Genomic DNA, 21,423 nt, shown 5'->3' on the forward strand with positions numbered 1-21,423 from the left:
AGAGGCTCTTCTGCATGTTTTATGCGTGGTTGTACACATATGGAGAAATACATATCTCATTGAACCGGAAGAGACCTCAAAAGGTCATCCAGTCCAGTCCCCTGTCCTCTTGGCAGAACGGGGGTGCTCTGGATTTTTTTTATACCACTGGGTTTTTAGGTTGTTTCAAAATATGCTGGTACAGAAGGTCCAAGAAATAATTCCTATCCGCATCCAGTGATACCAGAACTCTGAGCATGGACTAGAAAACGGCAATAATATCCACTTTGCCTACAGAATGGAACAGGTACTTCTTGTTTTTGTTTAGCTCCCCACACAAGGAGCCTTACTCAGGCTTTGTGTGCAGATGGGTGATCTTGACCTACAACCATGAATGAAAAGATATAATAAAACTTTGCTTATGGGTAACTTGAGGGTAAGTCCTGAATTGTTTCAGTGCATTGGCTTGTGTAACTTGCAGCTCTAATTCTAGAGAACTTCCCCTTAAAGTGAAGCTCTGTGGAGAAAAACAGACTTTCCCTGAAGGGGGGTTGTACCACACTTCTAAAAGATTTTTTAAAATCTGCAAAATTACTTTAACTTGTGAATAGAAGGATTTATTTATTAGGGTGCAGTGAAATGTGATAAATATGTACAACATACAGATGTGCAACTATATTTTACTATTATCTGATGAATACAAAGAACAAATCTGACTATTATTTACTGCATTGACATTACATAGTTCTGATATTGCAAGCCATCCGAGGCTGGTTCTCATGGCTATCAATGTCATCAGAACCATCTCTGGCTGCATATGGCACACTTTTTCTTCCATTGTGAGAAATGAGAAGCACTGTTAATGTTGCAAATGTTGAGTCTTTCACAGGCTGTGTACAGATCTGTTCACTTTCAACATTGCTGAAAAATCAAATGTTACACAAAATATGTAGTTAAAAAGTGTCAGTATAACTCATTTGTGCTAAAGCTGTAAAACATAAGGTATGGTTTCCATTATTTTCAGTTGCTTCTAGTGTAGAAAGCGTATTTTAAACCAGGAAATGCATTCTGAATTTCTAGCCCTTACATAAAATTGGGAACAGCTATAGTTCTTTGTCAGTTAAGCTTCTATTGCATTAATGAGATACCAAAGGCTCCCTCTTGTGGCTAGTTCAACTTCATGAAGTGAAGAAACACTAAATTAGATCTGTAACGGAGAGGGAGCCGTGCTAGTTTGTATACACTCTGATTTAAACGGTTATATTTTCATTAACTACAGTATGTACAGTGCTTTACAGAAAAGGATAACATCCTAGATGGTGAGGGGACAACTCTTATGATACTTTGTGGGTTTTTTTCCTCATTGTGATAGGGATAAATATATATAACGTTTGATATGGACAAAAACTGTCTAGAAAAAGAAAACATTATTTCTTTAAAAATGTTTCGTCCCAAAATGACACAATAAAAGCTTTTTAACCATTTAAATGGCAAAATTAAACAAGCGAGACAAAGTAGGCTATTGTTCAATAAAAGATATTATCTTGCTCACCTTGGCTTTCTAATATCCTGGGACCCAGAGGTTTACAGCTACCCTACACAGAAAGTTAAACAAGACCAACAGACCTAAGATACAGCAGGATGTAATCAAACTTCTTAAACTTGGTTGTGGTTCTGCTGTGTGATAACATGATGTGACCTATGTAAGAAGAAAAGATTAGGTTCCTAGTGCAGGGCATGGGGTTGTTGTGTGTTTGTTTTACAGTCTAGTTATAACAAAATTCATTTCGCTTCATGCATTAAACAATCAGCTTTGAACTATGTAATCTGAATAATATAGGTATGGCCTTTGTGTTAACAACTGTCTGCCCTGAATTTGATTTAACTACAGATTTGGTTCATTGTAGGAGGTTGAGGTAGAGGCACAAATGAGCTTTAATTGTGGTTAGTTTAACTTGGCTCATCACCATTAATTTCTTTGATAATGAATAAAATTAGTCAGTGTTAGGTATTTTTGATACATTTTTTTCTCTTTGAAAAATATTTGACAAGTATTTGACCTTTGTTTCTTTCTATGGCAACAGCAAAATGTAAAAAGCTTCAAATTCTAGTTCTGTCAGGCTTATTTTCAAGAGTTCACATAAAACATCTGTGTAGCTCAAGGGGATGTTTTAATTGAGAAGAATGGCCATTTACATGTCATGGCCATTTCAGTCCACTAAATGATGCCTAGTTGCAAATCATGAATTCAGAATGAATTGTTAATTAGAGTACTGATACATGCATAAAATTAATGCAGACTGTAATAGCATCTAAGGCTGTTTGCGCTGGTAAAAAATAAACATCATTTAAAAATATATAAAAACACTTGAATAGAGCGTTTAATGAAAATTCCCATTAGATTCTTTGAGCATTGATCTGGTTAGCCTAGGAATGATCCAGAAGGTACTTTCTGTTTAGAACTCGGTTCAGATTTATAACAGGACAGTCTGAATATACATTATGCGTAACACAGTAGCTGTACTCTTCTCTGAACTGTGGACTGTAAAATGGGTGGAGGGGCAGGGAGCGGAGAGAGAGAGAGAGACTATTGTTCGGTATTAATGATTAAGGATGTCTTTGATGTAATGGGAAAGCCCGTTTGTCCCTTGATGTTGAGTGATGATGCGCACATTAAGGATGAAGGGTCAGAAATAGGCAGTGGAATACAGGTTCAGGGTGTGTGGCTTCCAGAATATGGTGAAAAGTCAAAGTAGCTTATCATCTTTCCTAGTCTCAAGACTATATCAAGTCTCAATGCCAATAAGACTTCTGGCAATGATGGGTGATACTAGGACACCGAGTGAAATAGCGAATAGTTTTATTTGCAAACAAAAGCAAAAATGTTTTTAATTCAGTGGTTTAGTGGTTTAATTCACGTTGTCTTGTAGGAGTACTGGGTACAGGAGTGATGTGGGTATTCTTCTACTTCAGGCTAGTTAGCACTTACATTATAAAAGCAATACGCTAGCCTCATTTGAGTATCGGGGGTACGTCTTGCACCTTGAGGATTGGGGTACATCTTGCATTCAGCTTTCACATTCCCTAGTTGCTGATTATTCACACTCAGAAGAGCCCCAGGGTAAGTTCAGAGTGCACAGCTGCTGCTTTATTAGTCTGGAACTGAATGAGAGAAAATCAGTTCAGAACTAAGGAGTGAAATATGCCATTAAAATCTCCACTCCTATACCTAGCTGCTACCTCAAGGAGGTGAAAGCACCTTGGCATAAAAGAGGTTGAGAAAGAAAAAGAGGTGACACCAGAGAAGGGTAAAGAAGAAAAAATACAGTGGCATACACAGAAAAAGGAAAACAAAACAAAGGAAGAAAAAGAGAAAAACTTCAGATTTCATGGCAAGACCTAAAATATTATCAATTGTTCCCCTAGGCTGAAACCTAGAAATAATTCAATGATATGAATGGTGAAACGAAAATATTTTTAATTTTTCCATGAAAGAAAAGGAAATTGGCAGTACAGGGGAGCTTTAAAATATATTGATCAGGTTCTACCACTAAGGGGTCTAATACAGCTTCAGCTGAGGCTTTTTCTCCTTTAACACAAATGCAAAACTCTGCCATACCTCCCCTTTCCCCAGCTCTTCTTTTGGATCTCTGGATCCTTTGATTTCAGGAGGTGGAAGCTGGACCTGGAGTGACCACCAGCTGTGAAGCCTACTTCCATTTCCTGATTTAAAGCCCTCCTCACTAGGTTTTCAAGCCTGCCTCCAAAGATGCTCTTTCCTCTCTTGGTTAGGTGGATCCCGTCTCTTCCCAGCAATCCTTGTTCATGAAAGAGAATCCCATGGTCAAAGAAACCAAATCCTATTCCGCAACACCACCTACACAAACAAGCATTTTCCTCTCCGATTCGACGATCCCTACTTGCTTCTACCGGGAGAATGGACAAGAACACCACTTGTGCTCCGTATTCCTTGATCTTTCTTCCTAGGGTTACCTAATTTGCCGTGAGCTCATCAAGGTGTCCCTCTTGGCTGTAGCATTAGCTCCTACATGGAGAAGTAGGAGGGGTAATAGTCTATAGGTTTGACAATTTTTGGCATTTTCAGTGAAGCCCAATGACTTCAGAGGGAACAGAGGTGGGCCAGTGAAAAGTGCTTTTAAAAATTGCACCATTAATGTCTAGAAGTGTGTGAAAACAGATTAGGGGACCTTTGGGAAAGAAAAGCATTGTGTAAATGTAACATAATTATTCTCAATCGCGTACAGAGGGATGTAAGGCCAAAAAGGTCCCCCTGCATAGTGCAAGCCATATCAATTCACGCAGTAACTCAGTAATTTCAGCATGCAGCCTATAACTTGTGGTTCAACCCAGTGTTTCCCCAACTTAAAACATTCATGTACCTCTTTTTGGATTTGGGCCTTATAGGCATACCCCCTCTCCCAGAGCCATCCCAGTGCTTACCTTCTGATTGTTAGTAATTAATTTTTTCCTGCATACTCCGTGAAATCCTTTCGTGTTCCACCAGTGGTACACGTACCACACTTTGGGAAACACTGAACTAGAGTAATAGTTATCATTTACTCCTTTACTATTATTGTGGACTGTCACAGTAGAGAAAGCATAACCAGGTTACATGATCAAGCTAAACAAAGTGCAACTGGAGTTAATGCTGGCCTTTTCTTCCTGATTAAGTGTCACCCACTTTCATCCTCATTGCTCTTTTTCCCTTTAATGAATGAGTGTAGAGTTTATGGAAGGTGCCAGCCTATTTCAATTGCAGGAAGAAGTGGGCCTAGCTCAGTGTGAACTAACGACTAGGTCTTTAAATGAGGATAGAGCCAGAGAGCCCAGAAGCCAAGTAAATGGGACCAAAAAAATTGTGAGGGATGGAAAAAAAGGAACATGGGTGAAAGTCTAATGTTTAAAGTGAAGGAACCAGATTGGAGTGCTGAGCAGAGAGCCCCAGATAATACCCACCCTCCACAAAGGAGTACTGGGAGTCAGTAGATGCTGCATACAAGAACTCTGCCCACCTGTGAAACAGTTAGGAAATGGAAGTAGACTTCACAGCTGGTGGTCACCCCCAGGTCCAGCTTCCACCTCCTGACGATAGATGGCCATTTTGTGCAGTACCAGAAGGATGTTGACAAAGAATGAAAGGTGCCAGAATATCAGCCCCAGAGACTGAAACCTGTCTGTAGAGCAGATCCAACACAAAGAGGAACAGTGGAGGCTCGTCCACCCTCACCTGTTGGGATGCCTGGTCTCTGGCTTGGAGTGGGCACACCTCAAAAGGTGAGAAGGTGGCTCACTCTGCAAACCCAGTAAATCCTGGGCACCTCACTTAGAACCTGCTCCCACTGAAGTCATTTGCTGAGCTGAGATTGCCAATGAGGGTGCCAGTTGTGATGGTAGTTTACTGTTAGCTAGTTATTAGATCGGAACTATCAGTTCATTTGAACATGGGTCATTGTTCAGGTCTACCTTGATGGCACTGCTTCATGTAGGAGTACCCACCTCCCCCACAGTATTTGGAGAGGCTTTGTGTCTTCCAGACCTATTCTGAGTGTAGGACTGTAATAACCTTGTAGAAGATGCAGTATATGATTGGCCAATGCACAGTGTGGGATTAGGCGAGAGCCCTCTGGAGAGGCTAGTGCCACTGTGCTATCTTTGTGCTCAGGGAGAGCAAAATCTACAGTTGACAGACCCTCCTCTCCCTTGTGCATCATTGCAGATCTGAGCACATCTTGGTCCTTTTGAGTGAATTTGAACCTACATCATAGTGAAAGTGCTTTGTATCCCATTTACCTAGTCTTTTGAACTTTCCTGTGTTCCAGATCCTTCTTGTTTAAACTTGCCATTTAAATAGGTGATCTTTGTGAACATGTCTTTTTCAATATATTTATACTATCACAACTTTCCATGGTTGAGCTCAAAGAGACATAGAATTTATAGTTATGGCAATTTACATATAATGTTGACCACATTTTATCCACCAGGCTGCATAGCCTTGGGTGACTATGAATGGGAATTCTCAAATGTTACATAAGCTATGAGAGTTTCCCTATTATCCCTTGAATGAAATACAAACTTACTGGACATTATTAAAACAAAAAAGAAAAGAAAAATACAATATCAGGCTATTAAGTAACTGGATGGTATTTTCTTTAACTCACAGATGTCTGTGAGTGTGACTCAGACATTCTTTGCCATGTGCTTCGCTTTGGTTGTAGAGTGAAATTTCCCTGTATTTTGGGGATATATTTCACCCTGAGCAATGTACAGATTAATTTTTTTTCCCTGTATGTGGCTTTAGTAATGTACAGAATCACATGTCCCACACAAAGCCAGAGGGAAATAAGCTTTGTTATAGTGAACTCAGTTGTAATTCTGCTCTCAAACTGCAAAGGGCCCTGGGGCTCCAGTGCATCTCTTCCCTTGCTGTTTGTTCCAGTTTTACAGAGGGGAATAGTGATCAGAATTGCACAAGGCATCTAGATCCACATAAACTACTAGGACTGAACAGAATCATAGAATACTAGAACTGGAAGGGACCTAGAGGTCATCAAGTACAGTTCTTTGTCCTCACGGCAGTACCAAGCACTATATCTAAGCTGTTCTTAAATATCTCTAATGACTGAGATTCTAAAACCACTCTAGGCAAATGATTCCAGTAATCAATCACCCTGACAGTTAGGTATCTTCCCTAATGTCCAATCTAAACCTTCCTTGCTGCAGCTTAGCTCAAAGTCTTTCATTCCAGAATATGTTCTATCCCCCTGCGTGGTCACTCACTCTGTTCCTTCCTTTACACAGGCCTTAAGTGGTTAAAGGCCTCGTGTGGATTCTGCAAATGGGTGAATTAAACTCCAGAACTAAGGGAATGTCTACACTGCAATGCCTTCCAGTCTAATTCACAGACTCATAATAGTGGGGCTTGTGCTGATGGTCTAAAAATAACTGTGTGGACATTGTAGCACCATATGAGGCTAGTCCCTTGAGCTCCAGACAATCTTTGCACCGAACTGGGGCTGGTGCTATCAGGGGCACACAAGCCATATAGGCTGTCCACAATTTATATAACACATTTGTGGTGAGTTTCAAGACCCATCTACTTTGTTGTAATACTCTGTTACACACCTCAAACATGCAAAGTGAAGAAACCACCCATCACATAATGGACAGCCCTTTACAACTATTTGTAGAGCACTGATTTGAGCCTCAGTAGCACTAGTCTGTATATATAGCTGATAGGCTTGTTTCCAGCTGCAGTGTTGACATACACTGAGAAGACTTATTCATTGCAGCACCTCATTACCATATCCCAGTGTGCCTCATTAGCATCCCCATTTGAAAAGGGGGGTGCTAGTGTAGACATAGCCCATTTCTTTTCCTCTTACCTTCAGCAAAAATGTGTACAAAACGCTCCAAAACAAAAGCCTTCTTCATTACAAGATGAAGTAAGGTGGAGCCACCTTTGACTGATCCTACCCCACACAAACCTGGCACCAAATAGGAATAAGGGGATTCTGATGCTTGCAGGGTCCTTTCAAAAAGGACCCCGTGTAGACGAGCTGTGCATGATCAAAAGCGGCACTTTCAAAGTGCTGTGGTTGTCATTATGCTAATGAGGCACTGCATATTCATTGCAGTTCCTCATTAGCATATCCCAATGTGTCTCATTAGCATCCCCCTTTCAAAAGGGCGGGTGTGTGCTAGTGTAGACACGATCTTGGTGATTTAACTGAGCCTTTATTCCAGAAATGACTTTTCAGTTTGAGTGAAGTTTAATTCTTCATCCCAGATAGCAAATTTTTCCATTTAGGTCAGCATCAGATTATAGTTGGCATAAGTCCTGTGCTTGATATGTATTATTAAAGGTCTGTTGCAGCCCCTGTGGTAATACTACATTTTCATAAATCTGACTTGTGTGTGTGCGTGTATTGGTGTTTATAGGAGAAGCCCAGATGTACAAGCAAAGGAAGAGTTATGGAAACATATTCAGTAAGTATTGCTTCTTGGAAACATTTAGTTCTTCATGTAAATTATAAAACCAATATTTGGATAAAACATTTTGCTAGAATGAAATTAGTCTTTAGGTATATTCATCATTTGGATTTAATGCACAGTGATAAGACAGAACATAGCTGGAGCTAGTGGCATTTGGAAGTACGATATACAGTGCCTGTACTTAGGAAGGACAGCTATTGGGCTAGATTCATTTCTGCTCTGCACTTTGTTTAGTCAGTTGAGTCATGCAACATGGACGTAAAACACTACCATTCTGAGTTGGTAATGGGTTAGATCCACTATGCTCAGGCCAAAGGAGAATGAAGCCTCCTCAAATCTATTATATCTGTCTATTGCCAAGTGCATTTGATTGAAGGTTAAGATATGTTCCTCTCTAGACTCCAAAGTGTTCCACTAGTTGCAGACATGTGAAGATATGGTGCCTTCTCTGCAGATCATAGAAACTGAAAAGACTTGAACAGATAGGCTATGTGTAGATTGAAGAGATCTGTCAGCAAAAGATACAGAAACTGCACACCACATTTGCATATCTTTTGGCAACAGTTGTTAGGAGAGGCTTTTCTGACATTTGGCCCCTCCACATGGGGCTAAATGTCAGAAAAACCTCCTCTGTCGAGACGTGCCTCCTTCTGCATTGAACGAGGTGTACTGGGATGTTGACAGAACACTCCCAAATGACAGATTTGCAGTCTGGACGTGTGCTTTCTTGACAAAACTTCTGTCAACAGAAGCCCGCAGTCTAGACATAGCTATGAAGAGTGGGGAAATAGGGGACAATGCAAAAGGGAAGTGATCGAGATTTTAAGCACACCTCTTAATAATTTTCATGTGTCAGTATGTAGATAACTTGAATGCCGAATATAGCTTGTTTCAGAAAATCTTTGTGGTCTAATGACAGAGAGATAGCTGTGTTAGTCTGTACTCTGTCAAACAAAAAAGCAGTCATGTAGCACTTTAAAGACCTAACAAAATACTTTATTAGATGATGTGTTTTCATGGGACAGACACAGTTCGTCAGATCATAGCCTTACCAGAACGGACTCAATATATAAAGCACAGAGGTCCAAAAATTGTTATCAAGGTTGACAAATCAGAAAAATTGTTTTAAAGGTTGGCAAATCAGAAGAGCAGAGGGACGGTGGGGGGAGGCAAGAGGGGTTTGGAAGTTAAGAGTGAGGTCAAATATCAAAATATGTAAAAGCCTTTTTAATGGGCCAGTTAATTGCTATCCCTGATCCAACCATGTGTTAATGTGTTGAATTTGAATATGAATGTTAGTTCTGAGCATTCCCTCTATAGGCTGCTGTTAAAGTCCTGTTGCAGTAGAACACAAACTTTCAGGTCTTTAACAAAATGGCCCACTCCATTAAAGTGCTGGATGGCAGGTTTGTGTATCTGGAGATTTTTGATGTCTGCTCTGTATGCATTCATTCTTTGTCGAAGAGTGTTTGCAACCTGTCCTATATACATGGTGTGTGCACATTGTTGGCAGGTGATGACACATAGGATGTTAGTTGAGGAACAGGAGAATAGGCCTGTGATTCTTTAAGTAACCATGGTTAGGTCCAGTGATGGTGTCTCCAAAACAGATATGTGGACGAAGTTGGCAATGGGGCTTGTTGCAAGGAAAAGTTCCAGGATTAGTAGTATTGTGGTATAGCCTGTCATTGCTGGTGAGAATCCTCAAAAGGTTGGGAAGTTGTCTATAGGAAAAAACAGGCCTGTCACATAGGGCCTTCTGGAGTGTGGCATCATGGTCTAGGATAGGTTGTAGGTCTTTAATTATGGGTTGCAGTGGTTTGAGTTGGGGGCTGTAGGTAATGACAAGTGGTGTTATATTATTCACTTTTTGGGGCCTATCATGGAGTAGTTGGTTTCTGGGTATTCCTCTGGCTCCGTCAGTTTGTTTTTTTACTTCTCCCAGTAGGTAATTCAGGTTAATGAGTGTTTGGTAGAGATCTTATAGTTTTCAGTCTCTGTCACTAGGATCAGAGCAGATGTGATTGTATCTCAGGGCTTGACTGTAAATGGTGGATTGCATCATGTGTGCGTGTGGGCTAATAAAATGGAAGAATAAATTGGTATGGATTTAGCAGCTTCTGGAATTTCATCTTCCTTTTGTAATCCTGTCCAGGAAGGAACTTGTGGATCCATCTGGCCTGTCTGAAGAGCAGCTGAAAGAGATTCCATACACCAAAATAGAGTGAGCTTTCTTATTATGAAATATGGATTTTCTGTATGTATGCTTAACAGCCTTTCATCAGAGCCTCTCGCTACCTTGTCTGAGGCTAGAACACCTGATAATCTGTTATTTTTTGAACTCTTCAGAAAATGGGGATCCAGAATGGAGTAGGTCAAATAGGGTAGAGACACTCTAATCAATTTTAAAGTAGGTTACTTTCCATTAACATAAATGTAACAAAATCGCCATCCTCTCCTACTCTGCCATGTCAATATTTATTCCTCACATTACACTCACAAAGGCCTTGGAAAAATTTATTTTCTAACCTTTTCCATTTTTTAAATTTACCTTTTTATTCTCATTCTTTTTTAAAGTGTCTGCTTGGCAAGTGTGATGCCTCTTATCGCAGGTAGCTGCCACCGCATAGCAGGTCCCTTCAGAGCAGACATTCATTTCATTCCATTGGGTAGTGGTGTGGGCTGCTGCTTCTGACAGAGGTGGAATCCGAGTTTGCTTTACAGTGTGCTTCAGCTGCACCCTTGAGCAAAAAATATGAGGGTGGTAAAATTCCCCAGACTTGATTTGTTCCCATTTTTAATTAAACAGTTTGTTCTCCAACATGCACACGAGTATCAGTTAAAATGAACTGTGCAACTTTAACTGTAAAGTTTGAAGTACAAACACACAAAGAAAGGGCCAGTCTTTTGAATTCCATAAACACAAATGGCCATCTGTTGTTTTTAACAGGAAAAAGGAGGATTTTACAATTCAGAGTTAATTTCCTTTTCTGGTGTAAAGTTTTAGTGTTTTAACCTGCTATTATGAATTTTGTTTCTCCTTTAGGACTCAAGGTGACCCAATCCGTATTAGACATTCACATTCCCCTCGAAGCTACCGGCAGTACCGGCGGTCCCAGTGTTCTGATGGCGAGAGATCTGTTCTGTCTGAAGTGAAGTATGTGGAGCCATGATGGTTTTAATATAACACAGATGCTCCTCTGAGCTCACAGATAAATTAGTAGAAGCACATATGTGATTATATTGTTGGCATAATGCTCAGGTAACCCTGTCAGAGCGAAGAACTCAGTGAAGCACAAGCCACCCATAGCCTTCTGGAGTTTGGATGTTTGTTTTACTCAGTGGGGACCTGTTCTAAAGTCAGGGCAGTAGGCTTCCGAAACCAAAATGAACACACCCAGCTCTTCAGCAGTAGATTGTCAAGGTGACTGCGGGAGGAGAGTTCATGTGAATTAACTTTCTCCACTACATACACCTTCGGAGTCAGTTTCTCCATTTTCTGCAGTGCAGATCTCAAGAGGTCCAGTAGACACCTGCTCATTTGTGCGTGGCTGGAAAGACACTGACAAATATTTGATTATAAAATCCCTTTATGAAGGGAGGGGAAAAAAAAAGGCTGATGCATGAAGCCCTTAAAGGGCAGGAATAGCTCCCTGAGAATACCCTGGCACAGTATATCGTTGGTACAAGGGCTCTAGCTGTGCTCCTAGGCTTAAGTGTCTAGAAATGAACAAAGAAGAGCAGCTACCTCCTACCTGCTAGCTGTTGGGGTGTGGGGGGAAAGGAATCCTGTCTCTAATTATATTTTGAGGGGGATGTTATTTGACTGGATGAACTTCAGTGGAGTGACTAGCCAGAAGCCAGTAATTTGGGCCACCTCTCAGTGATAATCCTACCCTACAAACTCCTGTGTAAATGTCTAGAAAAGAACACCACACCCATGTGTGGTGCCCAGTTGGATTCATTGCTGACTGGACTGGGAAGAGTAGAAGACTCCTTCCTTTTATGGGAGTCTACCACTGAGATCTAATTAGATACTGTGTGCTTTAGAATGGAGAACCTTTCCCTTCCTGAACTGGGAGTAGTCTTTATTGGAGAAGAGATTCCATGTGCCTGTAGTCTGAGGCTAATTTTGCCAGATTGGACTCCTGAAAATGTGCATAATTAAAAGTATTTTCTCATTCTTGATGGTAGTTAAGGGACAACAGGTTCAAATGATTAGCTATTCTTTGAACAGAGAGGCATCCTGTAAATGCACAGGAGACATTTTTGGACTTTCTCATCTGCATTCCTAAATCACAGTCTTCTGGCTGGAAATAAACTGCCAGACACCCAGCACTACAACATGACAGCAAGCAGCTTAGGAGCTTCTGCCTCAGGACTCTCTAGGGGACCCCATGATTCTGTGTTTGGGATCTCCAGAACAGGTAAATTAATGGAAATGAAATGGAAGCTTGAAACTCGTATACATCACCTATAAAGGGCCCGCATATCATATTTCAGTGTTGGGTAACCGAAATAGACTGCGCTTTCCAGGTAACTTAGAAATGAAATAAAAAGGAGGGGGGCATTGAGAAATGCTCAGCAGTTGGAGCAGAAAGGCTAACAACAATTTGGGGTGATCACTTAGTCTGTGTTAAGGGCTATTCCTTATTTTGCAACTCAGGTGTGCCTTAAAGGCACTGGCTAGTACTACAAGTGTTGCAGAGCTATCCTCACCGTGCTAACCTCCACCTCCTGGGATAAATTTTGCCTCTGAGAACTGTTCCACAATTCCCTCCCTCTTTTCCTGCACCCAGCCTCCCCAGAAAATCTTCAAGATATACTTGGAGACTTAAGATTTTCTCAATTGCATTTCAAGTCAGCAAAATCTACTTAGATGAGCTGGGTGAGGCAATACCTTTCATTGGACCAACCACTGGAGGAAGAAACAAGCTTTTAAGCCAGGGTTGTCCAACCTTTTTTCATGGGGGAGGAGGGCACATGGTGATTTTTTACATCTCTGGAGGCTGAACATAAAATAGCCCCAAACCGCCCCCAGCCTTAAACCCCACACAGCTCCAAACATTTTGGCTGGGCAACTCCCAGCTGTGCTGAAAGAACAGGACTCAGTTTAATTGCTCTAACAGCCAGATCCCTCCTGCTGGCCCTTAAACCAATTAAATTGAGTTCTACTCCAGTGTTGCTCAACCTGGTGATTTTCACAAATGTGGGAGGGAGAGCTCAGAGCCCCAGGAAGCAGCAGTGTGAGAAACGGTGGTTGCCGGCGCTCCTGCCCTGGAGCCCTAAGGAAGTGATGGCTGCTGATGTGCCTGCTCTGGAGCTCCGGGGAAGCAAGGCCACTCACAAAGAATTGAATTTGCGAATGTGGCACTCACGAATGGCGAGACCCTATCGTACGTACAATTTTCAGACATGCAAAATCCCCAGTTCTCCTCCCCTCCTCCAGAGCCAGGCAGCCCCAACCCTCCGCTTTAACCCCATCCTCCTTTCCCTCCCACAGAGCCAAGCATCTGCAGTTCCTGGCTTTAAACCAATCCCCCCTTCCATCTCCCAGAGCCACTGCCAACTCAGAAGCAGCAGGAGTTGCGCCGGCCAGAGCCGGGGCCTGCACGAGCCGCACCAGAAAAATGGCAGCACTGCTGGAGGCACAGGCTGGATGAAAAGGCTCCATGGGGTGGACGCCCATTTTAAACTATACAGAGCTGATCTTCAGGTCATCTTTGAGTGCCAAAGCTTGAGTTGGAATTGATCCAATAGAAGATGTTATCTCACCTCCCTGGTCTCTCATTCTGGAATGAACACTTCAAACAGCATTTGATTATACTTGTTTCTTTATGTTACTTAGTAGACAGATTTCATTCTTATTTTACAGTAGTGGAGACTTTACTAACTAAACTCCATCACACTGTTCCCAGGCTGAAGTTTTGTGGTCACTCAAATGGGCTTTATTTCTGTCTTTATCTCATTGTGAATGAAAAGGCTGACAAACAGAATTCATTTGTCAAGTAAAATAAATAAATCGCGGGAAAATATATTCACCCTTTTGATGCTGGTACGTCTGGTGTTCCCATGACATGTTGAACTAATATGGGAAGCTATCACCAACGCAAAGTACTTTGAGGCAAATCCTAACCCCCGGGTGCAAGGCTTTGATAATGTCCTGCTTCAGCAGGGGTCTTGTCAAGCATATCTGTGTAGCCACAGATCCGCTAGCTGTGTGTGCGGCAGGCATACAGACAGCTACTACAAGAGCACAGCTCAGAAATGTCATCCGCTTGTGCGGCCTTTCTCTGTTGAGGACTTGCACAAAGTTAGGGCACCATGCCAGTTCCCCTGGTGGTGAGAATTTCTGACTCTTCAGCAGACCACAGAATTTGCCCTTAATATTTAAAAAAAAGAAAGGGGGGCAGGGGAAAAAGCAGCACGTTTCTTTCTTTGGATTCATAATAGTTGATTGTAACACTTTCAAAGAAAGTTTTATTGTAAGGACCGGCTTTGTTATTACACAATGGGAAAAATACAAGTGAATTGCAGGCTTTTTCAGTGTACGTTGTTTTTTTTCTTTTACAAGTCATTGAACTCTTGCAATCTCTTTTTTTTTTCCCAGTGCAAAAACAGATCTTGTCCCTCCACTGCCTGTGACACGGTCCTCAGATTCTCAGGGTCCTAGCATTCCGGCTTCACAACAGGTTGGTAATTGCGTGGCTTCTTTACCAAATGTCTTGCTGGGGAGTTTTGCCCACACGTTCAGGACCTAACTGACTGCTGTATTTGGGGTTGGGAAGGAATTTTCCTTCAGCTGAGATTGGCAGAGACCCCTTTTTTGCCTTCTTCTGCAGCATGGGGCATTGGTCAGCTGCAGGTTTAAATTAGTGTAAATGGTGAATTCTCTGTAATTTGACATCTTTAAATCACAATTTCAGGACTTTGAAAACTATGCCAAAGGCTGGGTGAGGTTCTGTGGCTGGCAATGTGCAAGACGTCAGAGTAGATGATCATGTTGAACCCTTCTGGCTTTAAGGTCTATGACCTTAGAGTATTTTCCTAGTGGAATTATCTACAAATAATATTTCATGGGGAAAATATATCTAAGATTTGATCTTTTGCTTTCCATTAGTAGTAGAACTTACTGAGATCTCCAAGAGACATGAAGCTTTAAATGATGTAAAAATACCTGCTCAAATATAAAATTAGTGTAGATACATTGAATATCATAATGTACACTTGCCATTACCTGCTTTTTGTTATTTGGAAGACGTTTCCAGTTTCTGGGGCCTGTTCCTACCTCAATACAACAGGGATCAACTGGGGCAATTCTCATAAAGAATCAAATTTGCACAGACCACCACCTAAGTAAAATCAACTTTTGAACTAAGGTAAAAATTGCAGTGCCGTTTCTCCACTTGGATTTGAGAGAGAGAGCACATCACAAAAGAAGTTTTCCCAGAATGCTCTTCTGATAGATAGTTCTTCGAATTTGGAAAAGATTAGCAGGTGCTGCCCGAAGGTAGCCATTTTGACTTCGCTACACATCCCTCCCTTCTAGCTTAGTATTTTTGAGCTCTTGTTTTTCAGCACATCTGGCACATCCTCACCTTACTAGTGGACCTCTTCTCAGAATGAAAAATTGCAGCATATTTTATAGGGCTGTCAATTAACACTAATTAACACCTATGATTAAAGTGGGGCAGAATTAACAAGTTAAAAAAATCAACGCATATTAACGTGTTAATTGACAGCCGACTTCAAAGCTGGAGGTCAATAACAATGCTCATTCATATTCAGGCTGATCCTTGTCTTGCGGCCTTTAATTCTCTCCACTCTTTGATTTCATGTTGTTTTCATTTTTTTAATCTCTGCCCTCTTTGTGTGCCTTGCTTTTCCCTGTCTCTTGCACATTTTTTCTTCCATCTTTCTTGCAATGTGGTGCGGGGGGTGCCAGAGCTCCAGTGCAGTAGATGGGAGCTGAAGCCCCTGCCAGCTCCGCAGCAGTGCAGGGGATGGGGGCAGGTGCCCCTACCAGCCCTGCAGCAGCAGGGGCCGGGAGGCTGCTGCTGGGCTGGGAGCTGGAGCCCCCACCTATCCCATGGCAGTCATCAGGGCAGGAGCTGGCTGGAGCCCCATGACTGCCTGGGCTCAGGAGGTGGTCTGTAGGCTGGGTTGTAGCAGCCCTGGATCCCAGGTCTGTCTGCCTTGCAGAAGCCCTACACCTCCCCTTATCCAGCCAATTGTCTTGTTCAGGACCTGTCAGGTCTCAAGTATGCCGGATAAGAGAGGTGCAACCTGTGTCATTAGGCATTGTGGGGGATTGCTGTGCTGTACCTTCACCCTTCAGGTAGGATTTGAGACTAGCCAGTTTTTGGAGTAACAGGGTTGATGCCTTGGCTGATTTTTCAAAAGCGCCTTGCCTTACTTGCTTCTTGGGAGGGGCTTGTGTTTTAAAGACGTGCTAATGTAAAACTTTGAAAAATATCTTTGGGAAGCACGCCACTCTTTATGGTTTTAGTTGCCAGTGTCTCCAGTCTCAGTCCCTGTTTGCAGTTCACCCACACTCTGAAACTTCCCCCTGCGGGGCTGGTTTCTGCTTGGGGTTGTATTGTGTTCTAAAAAGTTTGAACAAATGGAGTGGGGAAAGACAGGAGTAGCAAGTATTCATCTTATTGTTCAACAGTGTGATTAATCATGATTTTTTTAATCGCTTGAGAGCTCTGATATTTTATTAGGACAGCTGTTCACGTGAACCAAACTCCCTATATGGAGACATGTTGCCTTCTGAGGAAGGACTGTGTATGGGTGTTTGTGATGTAAACATCTTAAATACACTATAAAAGCTTAAAATCTTTGAAATTCCTGAATGTCCAAAACAAACTCATACCATAGGAAGAACCTGTGAGCTTTTGTTTCTGTTTTCCCTCATGAGAAAGTGACATGGCAGACTTGCAGCAGTGATGATGGTGGACCTCTCCCAATACAAAGATATTAAAACTTCCCAGCCAGTGTGCTCCAGGGCCCCAAAGATGACATCTATACAGTAACAACTGAGAGGCAGGCAGTCTGTCCGATCAGAGTTATTTTTTCTTGGTTTCAATTTCAAAATATTGGTACTTCTAAAAGTAATTTTTCTAGGAAGCTCACAGCAAAGCAGTTTGCTTTGATGGCATTGGTTGTGACAGTATTACCCTGAAAGGTATAATCATTGAGAGAATAATGGTTAAAATGCCAGAGAAAAAGCAGTTGTGGTTTCCTTTCTTTGCCAAACACGTTATGCAACAGGGAGCATGACTTAGTTTCCCCCTCTACTATGGGGCCAATTATCCTCCTTACTAGATGTTTCGAGATCTAGTTCATGATCCTTTTTGTAAAGCATATTTAGATCTTGCTGAAGAAGTGGTAGGTTATGTGTCATGTTATCCCAGCATTTCCTTTCACAAAGGGCAACTGATGTCCTAAAAACCATCAACAGTTTTATTTAGAAAAATCTAATGTTAATTATGTACTTTGGTATTCCTTTAAGTGAACCAGGGAAAAATATCAGGTTGGCTTCTATCTACATTGGTGGTCCTGAGAAAGGTAGCAGTCACTTCCTTTGGGATTGCCAGTCACTGTCTGTGCCTGGGTCAGTGTGTTGAGATTTTTTTCAGCAACGCTCAATTATTTCTAGTAACTTATGGAAAGCTCTGCTACTCTGATAGTGTAAGTGTAGTTGACTTGATTTTTTGAGTGGATTAGTAAGCCTTTTGCTTCTCTGGCAAACCATTTCTTACCTGACTTTAGGTTGTTTTGTGTGATTCATGGTGTTTTGTTGCTGTTGTCAGGAGGAAGTTCTGACACAGCATATTCAGTGAATGGTAAAAGTGTTAGACTTTTTAAACTTAAACATTTACAGTAAGAAAATAATTCATCTTCACTATCAAATGGATGGTTCAGTTAGGCAAATGAAATTATTAGAAAGCTAAGTCAGAGCACTTCGACATGTAATAGACTTTCCCTAAGATTCTGAAAGTTAAAACAAATGAGAATAGTAGCTCTTCACATTAATCTCCCTCTGTTGTACGGCAATTAATACAATCACGGAAGACCCCACTACATTCACTCTAACAATGCAATATGGAGTACAGATACTACAAGTGACATTAAAGCATGTGGCAATACACAAGCATTCACATATCTAAGCACTAAATGCCAAACAGATTCCAGGCATGTATCTATTACCAGTTGAGAGACAGAGACACCTTGACATGAATTGGCTCTGTCTGGCTAAACAATGTTCAAAATGAATGAATTCAGAATAGTTCAGTGCAAAGTATGAATTCTTCACAGGGTATTAGCTTTGTTGGATTACATCCTCAAGGAGTAATGAACTTTAGATTTATTTTTTGCATACTCAGGAATTGTGCATGTTTTGTTTATATTCTCATTTTAGAGTGTTTGGTTTGAATATGGAAAGGATTATTACCACTGTGGTGTCCCACATCAACTAAACATGCACAGTTGGGTGATTTATAGCTAACAAATGTGTGTTTTTAGTAACTGGCCAAATACCAAATTATTTGATATTGATATGTGCTGAACATAAATTATCAACCCAAACAACGGCAAGGAAAACAGATCAAGGAGAGGGAAGGGACCAGACCAGCAGGCACAAGCACATAATGGGTCTGCAACAGGGGGGCTGGCAGAAGTAGGGAGAAATGGAAAGGGAAACGAAATGCAAATATTCTCTCTGTGCTAGTAAACGGAAGGAAATCAGAGTTGCAACAGCTTTAGTGTACAAGTCACCTATCTTTGAAGTAAGCAAATACCTACCACATTTTATTAAATATGGATGGGTTATTTATATCTGGTTATTGCCTCTACTGTAATAATTCACTTTGTTGTCTTGGAGTCATTGTACAAAGAAACATCACAGCATTTATATAATTCAACCAGGTGTCTCTTTAATACAAGTCCCAGTCCTGCCTACGGAGCCCATGCTTGATCCCTGTGCTTGTGAACACTCCAACAGGACTCCATACAGCTATGGAGTAGCAGCTCCTAGTGCAGGACTGAGGCTAAGCCTGTAGCAAAAGAAGAAATAATGGACGTAATATTTAATTCTTTTATATTTCCAACAGTGCATTTTTTATTTTTGTTTTGTTTTCCTCAGAGACGAAATGGGTCCAAAGATAGCCTGATAGAAGAAAAACCTCAGGTATCTACTAACAGCCTGGATGGAAGACACAGTGCAAAGACAATAAAAACTGTACATGCATCACGCCTCAAGTTAGAGACTTGATTGCTGAAACCAAGAATAAATGGATTCTGTTCCTTTTGAAATTGGGAATTACATAACAAGTACTATGCTCTAGCTGGAAAATGTTTTGTTTGGAATAAGAAAAAAAGAAAAATGTAAACTGGAGTGGTGGCAATTTCCTTAAATGTAAAATTCTAACATGCTTTCTCTGAAGAGCAATCACTTTTCATCACTGGTAAGTTACAATTGCTTAGGTGATTACAAAGAAGTTGACTGGTTAGAGGCTGCAGTTGAAAGGAAGTCTTAATAAAATTCAACAATCTGAAGATTCTATATTTCCAAAAGAAGAACAGATGAACTGTCACAGTAGATCAAACTTGGTCTCCAAGCGGCCAAGACCAGATGTTTCAGAGGAAGGGGTAAAACCCTAATTATATACTTAGCCAATTGTGCAATACTATATAGTGAGGAATTGTCTTCCCGACATCATCTTATGATTGTCATGTACTCTGAAGCATGATAGCTCTTACGTTTATTTCAGCCTAAGGTAACTGCAGGCACTGTTCTTGTTTATATGTTGAATCCCTGTTTAGATCTCAGATTAATTGCCACAATTGTATCTTGTGGCATTGTCATGTGCAAATGGATGTCCTTTCACCCATTTTAAATGTTGCCTTTTAAATATCTTCTTGTTATGACGACAGGACTTGATTAGCTTTCTCTGTAGTATTATTTTATATACCCCTACCATATCTCCTCTAAATCTTGTCCCTTAAAAACTGCATCAAAAATGTCTTCAGTGACTCAGAGCTATTTTAATAAGATTGTCCAGTGCATAAAAACTTTGAATACTGGCTGAAGGAAACTGTACTATAAACCTTGGAAACACTTCAAAGTGGCTACATAAGATGGGGCTGGCTAACAGAATTGGTGTTTTTTTGGTGCAGGATTCACTGACCTAGTCATTTTAAGCAGCTCTGTACAAAATCCTCCAATAATTTGTAGTACCATTCTCTGGACCATTTTGTCTGCTCACTCATTTCTGAGATGACTAAAACTGAATAGAATATGCAAAGTGAAGACACCATCATTGAATTATATAGTGGCACCTTTTACTCTACATTACTTTTGTAAAATAGTGTAATGTCTTGTTCTCCCACTGTTTGCTCAGAATGTCTTCTCTTCCATATTGATAAATGGCTATTCAGCACTACTCTTCCATGCTATTGTTTAAATCGGTTTGAATTGATAACACTTACCAAATTATCTCCTGAGCGTGGACTCATCAGAAACCTCGGGAAAGACTAATTAATTTATCAAAAGACAAGGTGATGGAAGTAATATTTACTGGACCAATTCTGTTGGTAAAAGAAAAGCTTTCAAGGTACAGAGCTCCCTTGTGTTCAGCAATTCTCTTTTCTTTTGTAAAAATTCCTGCTCGTTAAAGAGGCAGATTACTCTTAGAAGTCATGCTAGGCTATGGCTACACTAGACTCAGAAGTCAACTGCTGCTATACGATTTTAGTTATGCCAACTGCATAGCTAAAATCAGTTTATCCACAGTTGTCTTCCATGTATGTCCACACAGCTGAAGGTTGACAGTAGTGTTTCTCCCTTCAACCTTCCTTATTTCTTGCCTCTTGCAAGGAGTACAGTAGTTGACGTTGACCCCTGGGAGCATAATTTCAAACATGCGTGAAATGAAACCCTGGAAGATCAACCCTAAGCAGGTCGATCTTCAATGGTAGTGCAGGTGTAGCCTTAGTCTTTATCAAATTAAGGTCAATTAATTATTTTACCTCTAAAGCCCTAGTGTTGGAAGTAGTTCTTTAAATATAAACCTTGATGGGATTCCCAAATGTGCAGAATCACTTGTGGGATTAGGTCTCCTGTTTTTTTCATGCTAATGCAATGATAGTGATCTATACTTGCTAAGATCACCCATTAGCCTCTTTAAAAAGGAAATGCTAAATTTGTTTTAAAGTCATGACAGGCTGGTCAAAATTTTCCATCTGAACTGTTTTTCAATGAAATATTCTGGTTTCAAGTAAGGTATGTTTGACAAATGCCTACTTTCCTTAAATAGTGGGTGGCAGACAAAGCAAAAAAAAAAAAAAAAAGCCACACCACAGTACCCCCATGATAATATTGTTCAGGAGCCTTATATTTTTATTCTTCCCTCTTCTCAACTCCTC

General features: G+C 40.9%; 1 protein-coding gene across 3 annotated transcripts in view; it reads left to right on the plus strand.

Annotated features, from left to right (window-relative positions):
• The window catches only part of EPB41L4A (erythrocyte membrane protein band 4.1 like 4A), a 224,375-nt gene extending 202,967 nt beyond the window's left edge, over positions 1-21,408 (plus strand). Inside the window, exons 20-24 of one of the 3 annotated variants that reach the window (XM_074995228.1) lie at positions 7,939-7,986; positions 10,148-10,216; positions 11,039-11,149; positions 14,603-14,684; positions 19,142-21,408. In XM_074995228.1, the coding sequence (XP_074851329.1) occupies positions 7,939-7,986; positions 10,148-10,216; positions 11,039-11,149; positions 14,603-14,684; positions 19,142-19,270 (439 nt within the window). In that variant the 3' untranslated portion in view covers positions 19,271-21,408. The other 2 variants (XM_074995229.1, XM_074995231.1) reach the window with 2 other exon arrangements.
• Positions 21,409-21,423: the final 15 nt, after the last annotated feature.

Source organism: Carettochelys insculpta, chromosome 5 (assembly GCF_033958435.1).
Source record: "Carettochelys insculpta isolate YL-2023 chromosome 5, ASM3395843v1, whole genome shotgun sequence".
Lineage (NCBI taxonomy): Eukaryota > Metazoa > Chordata > Testudines > Carettochelyidae > Carettochelys > Carettochelys insculpta.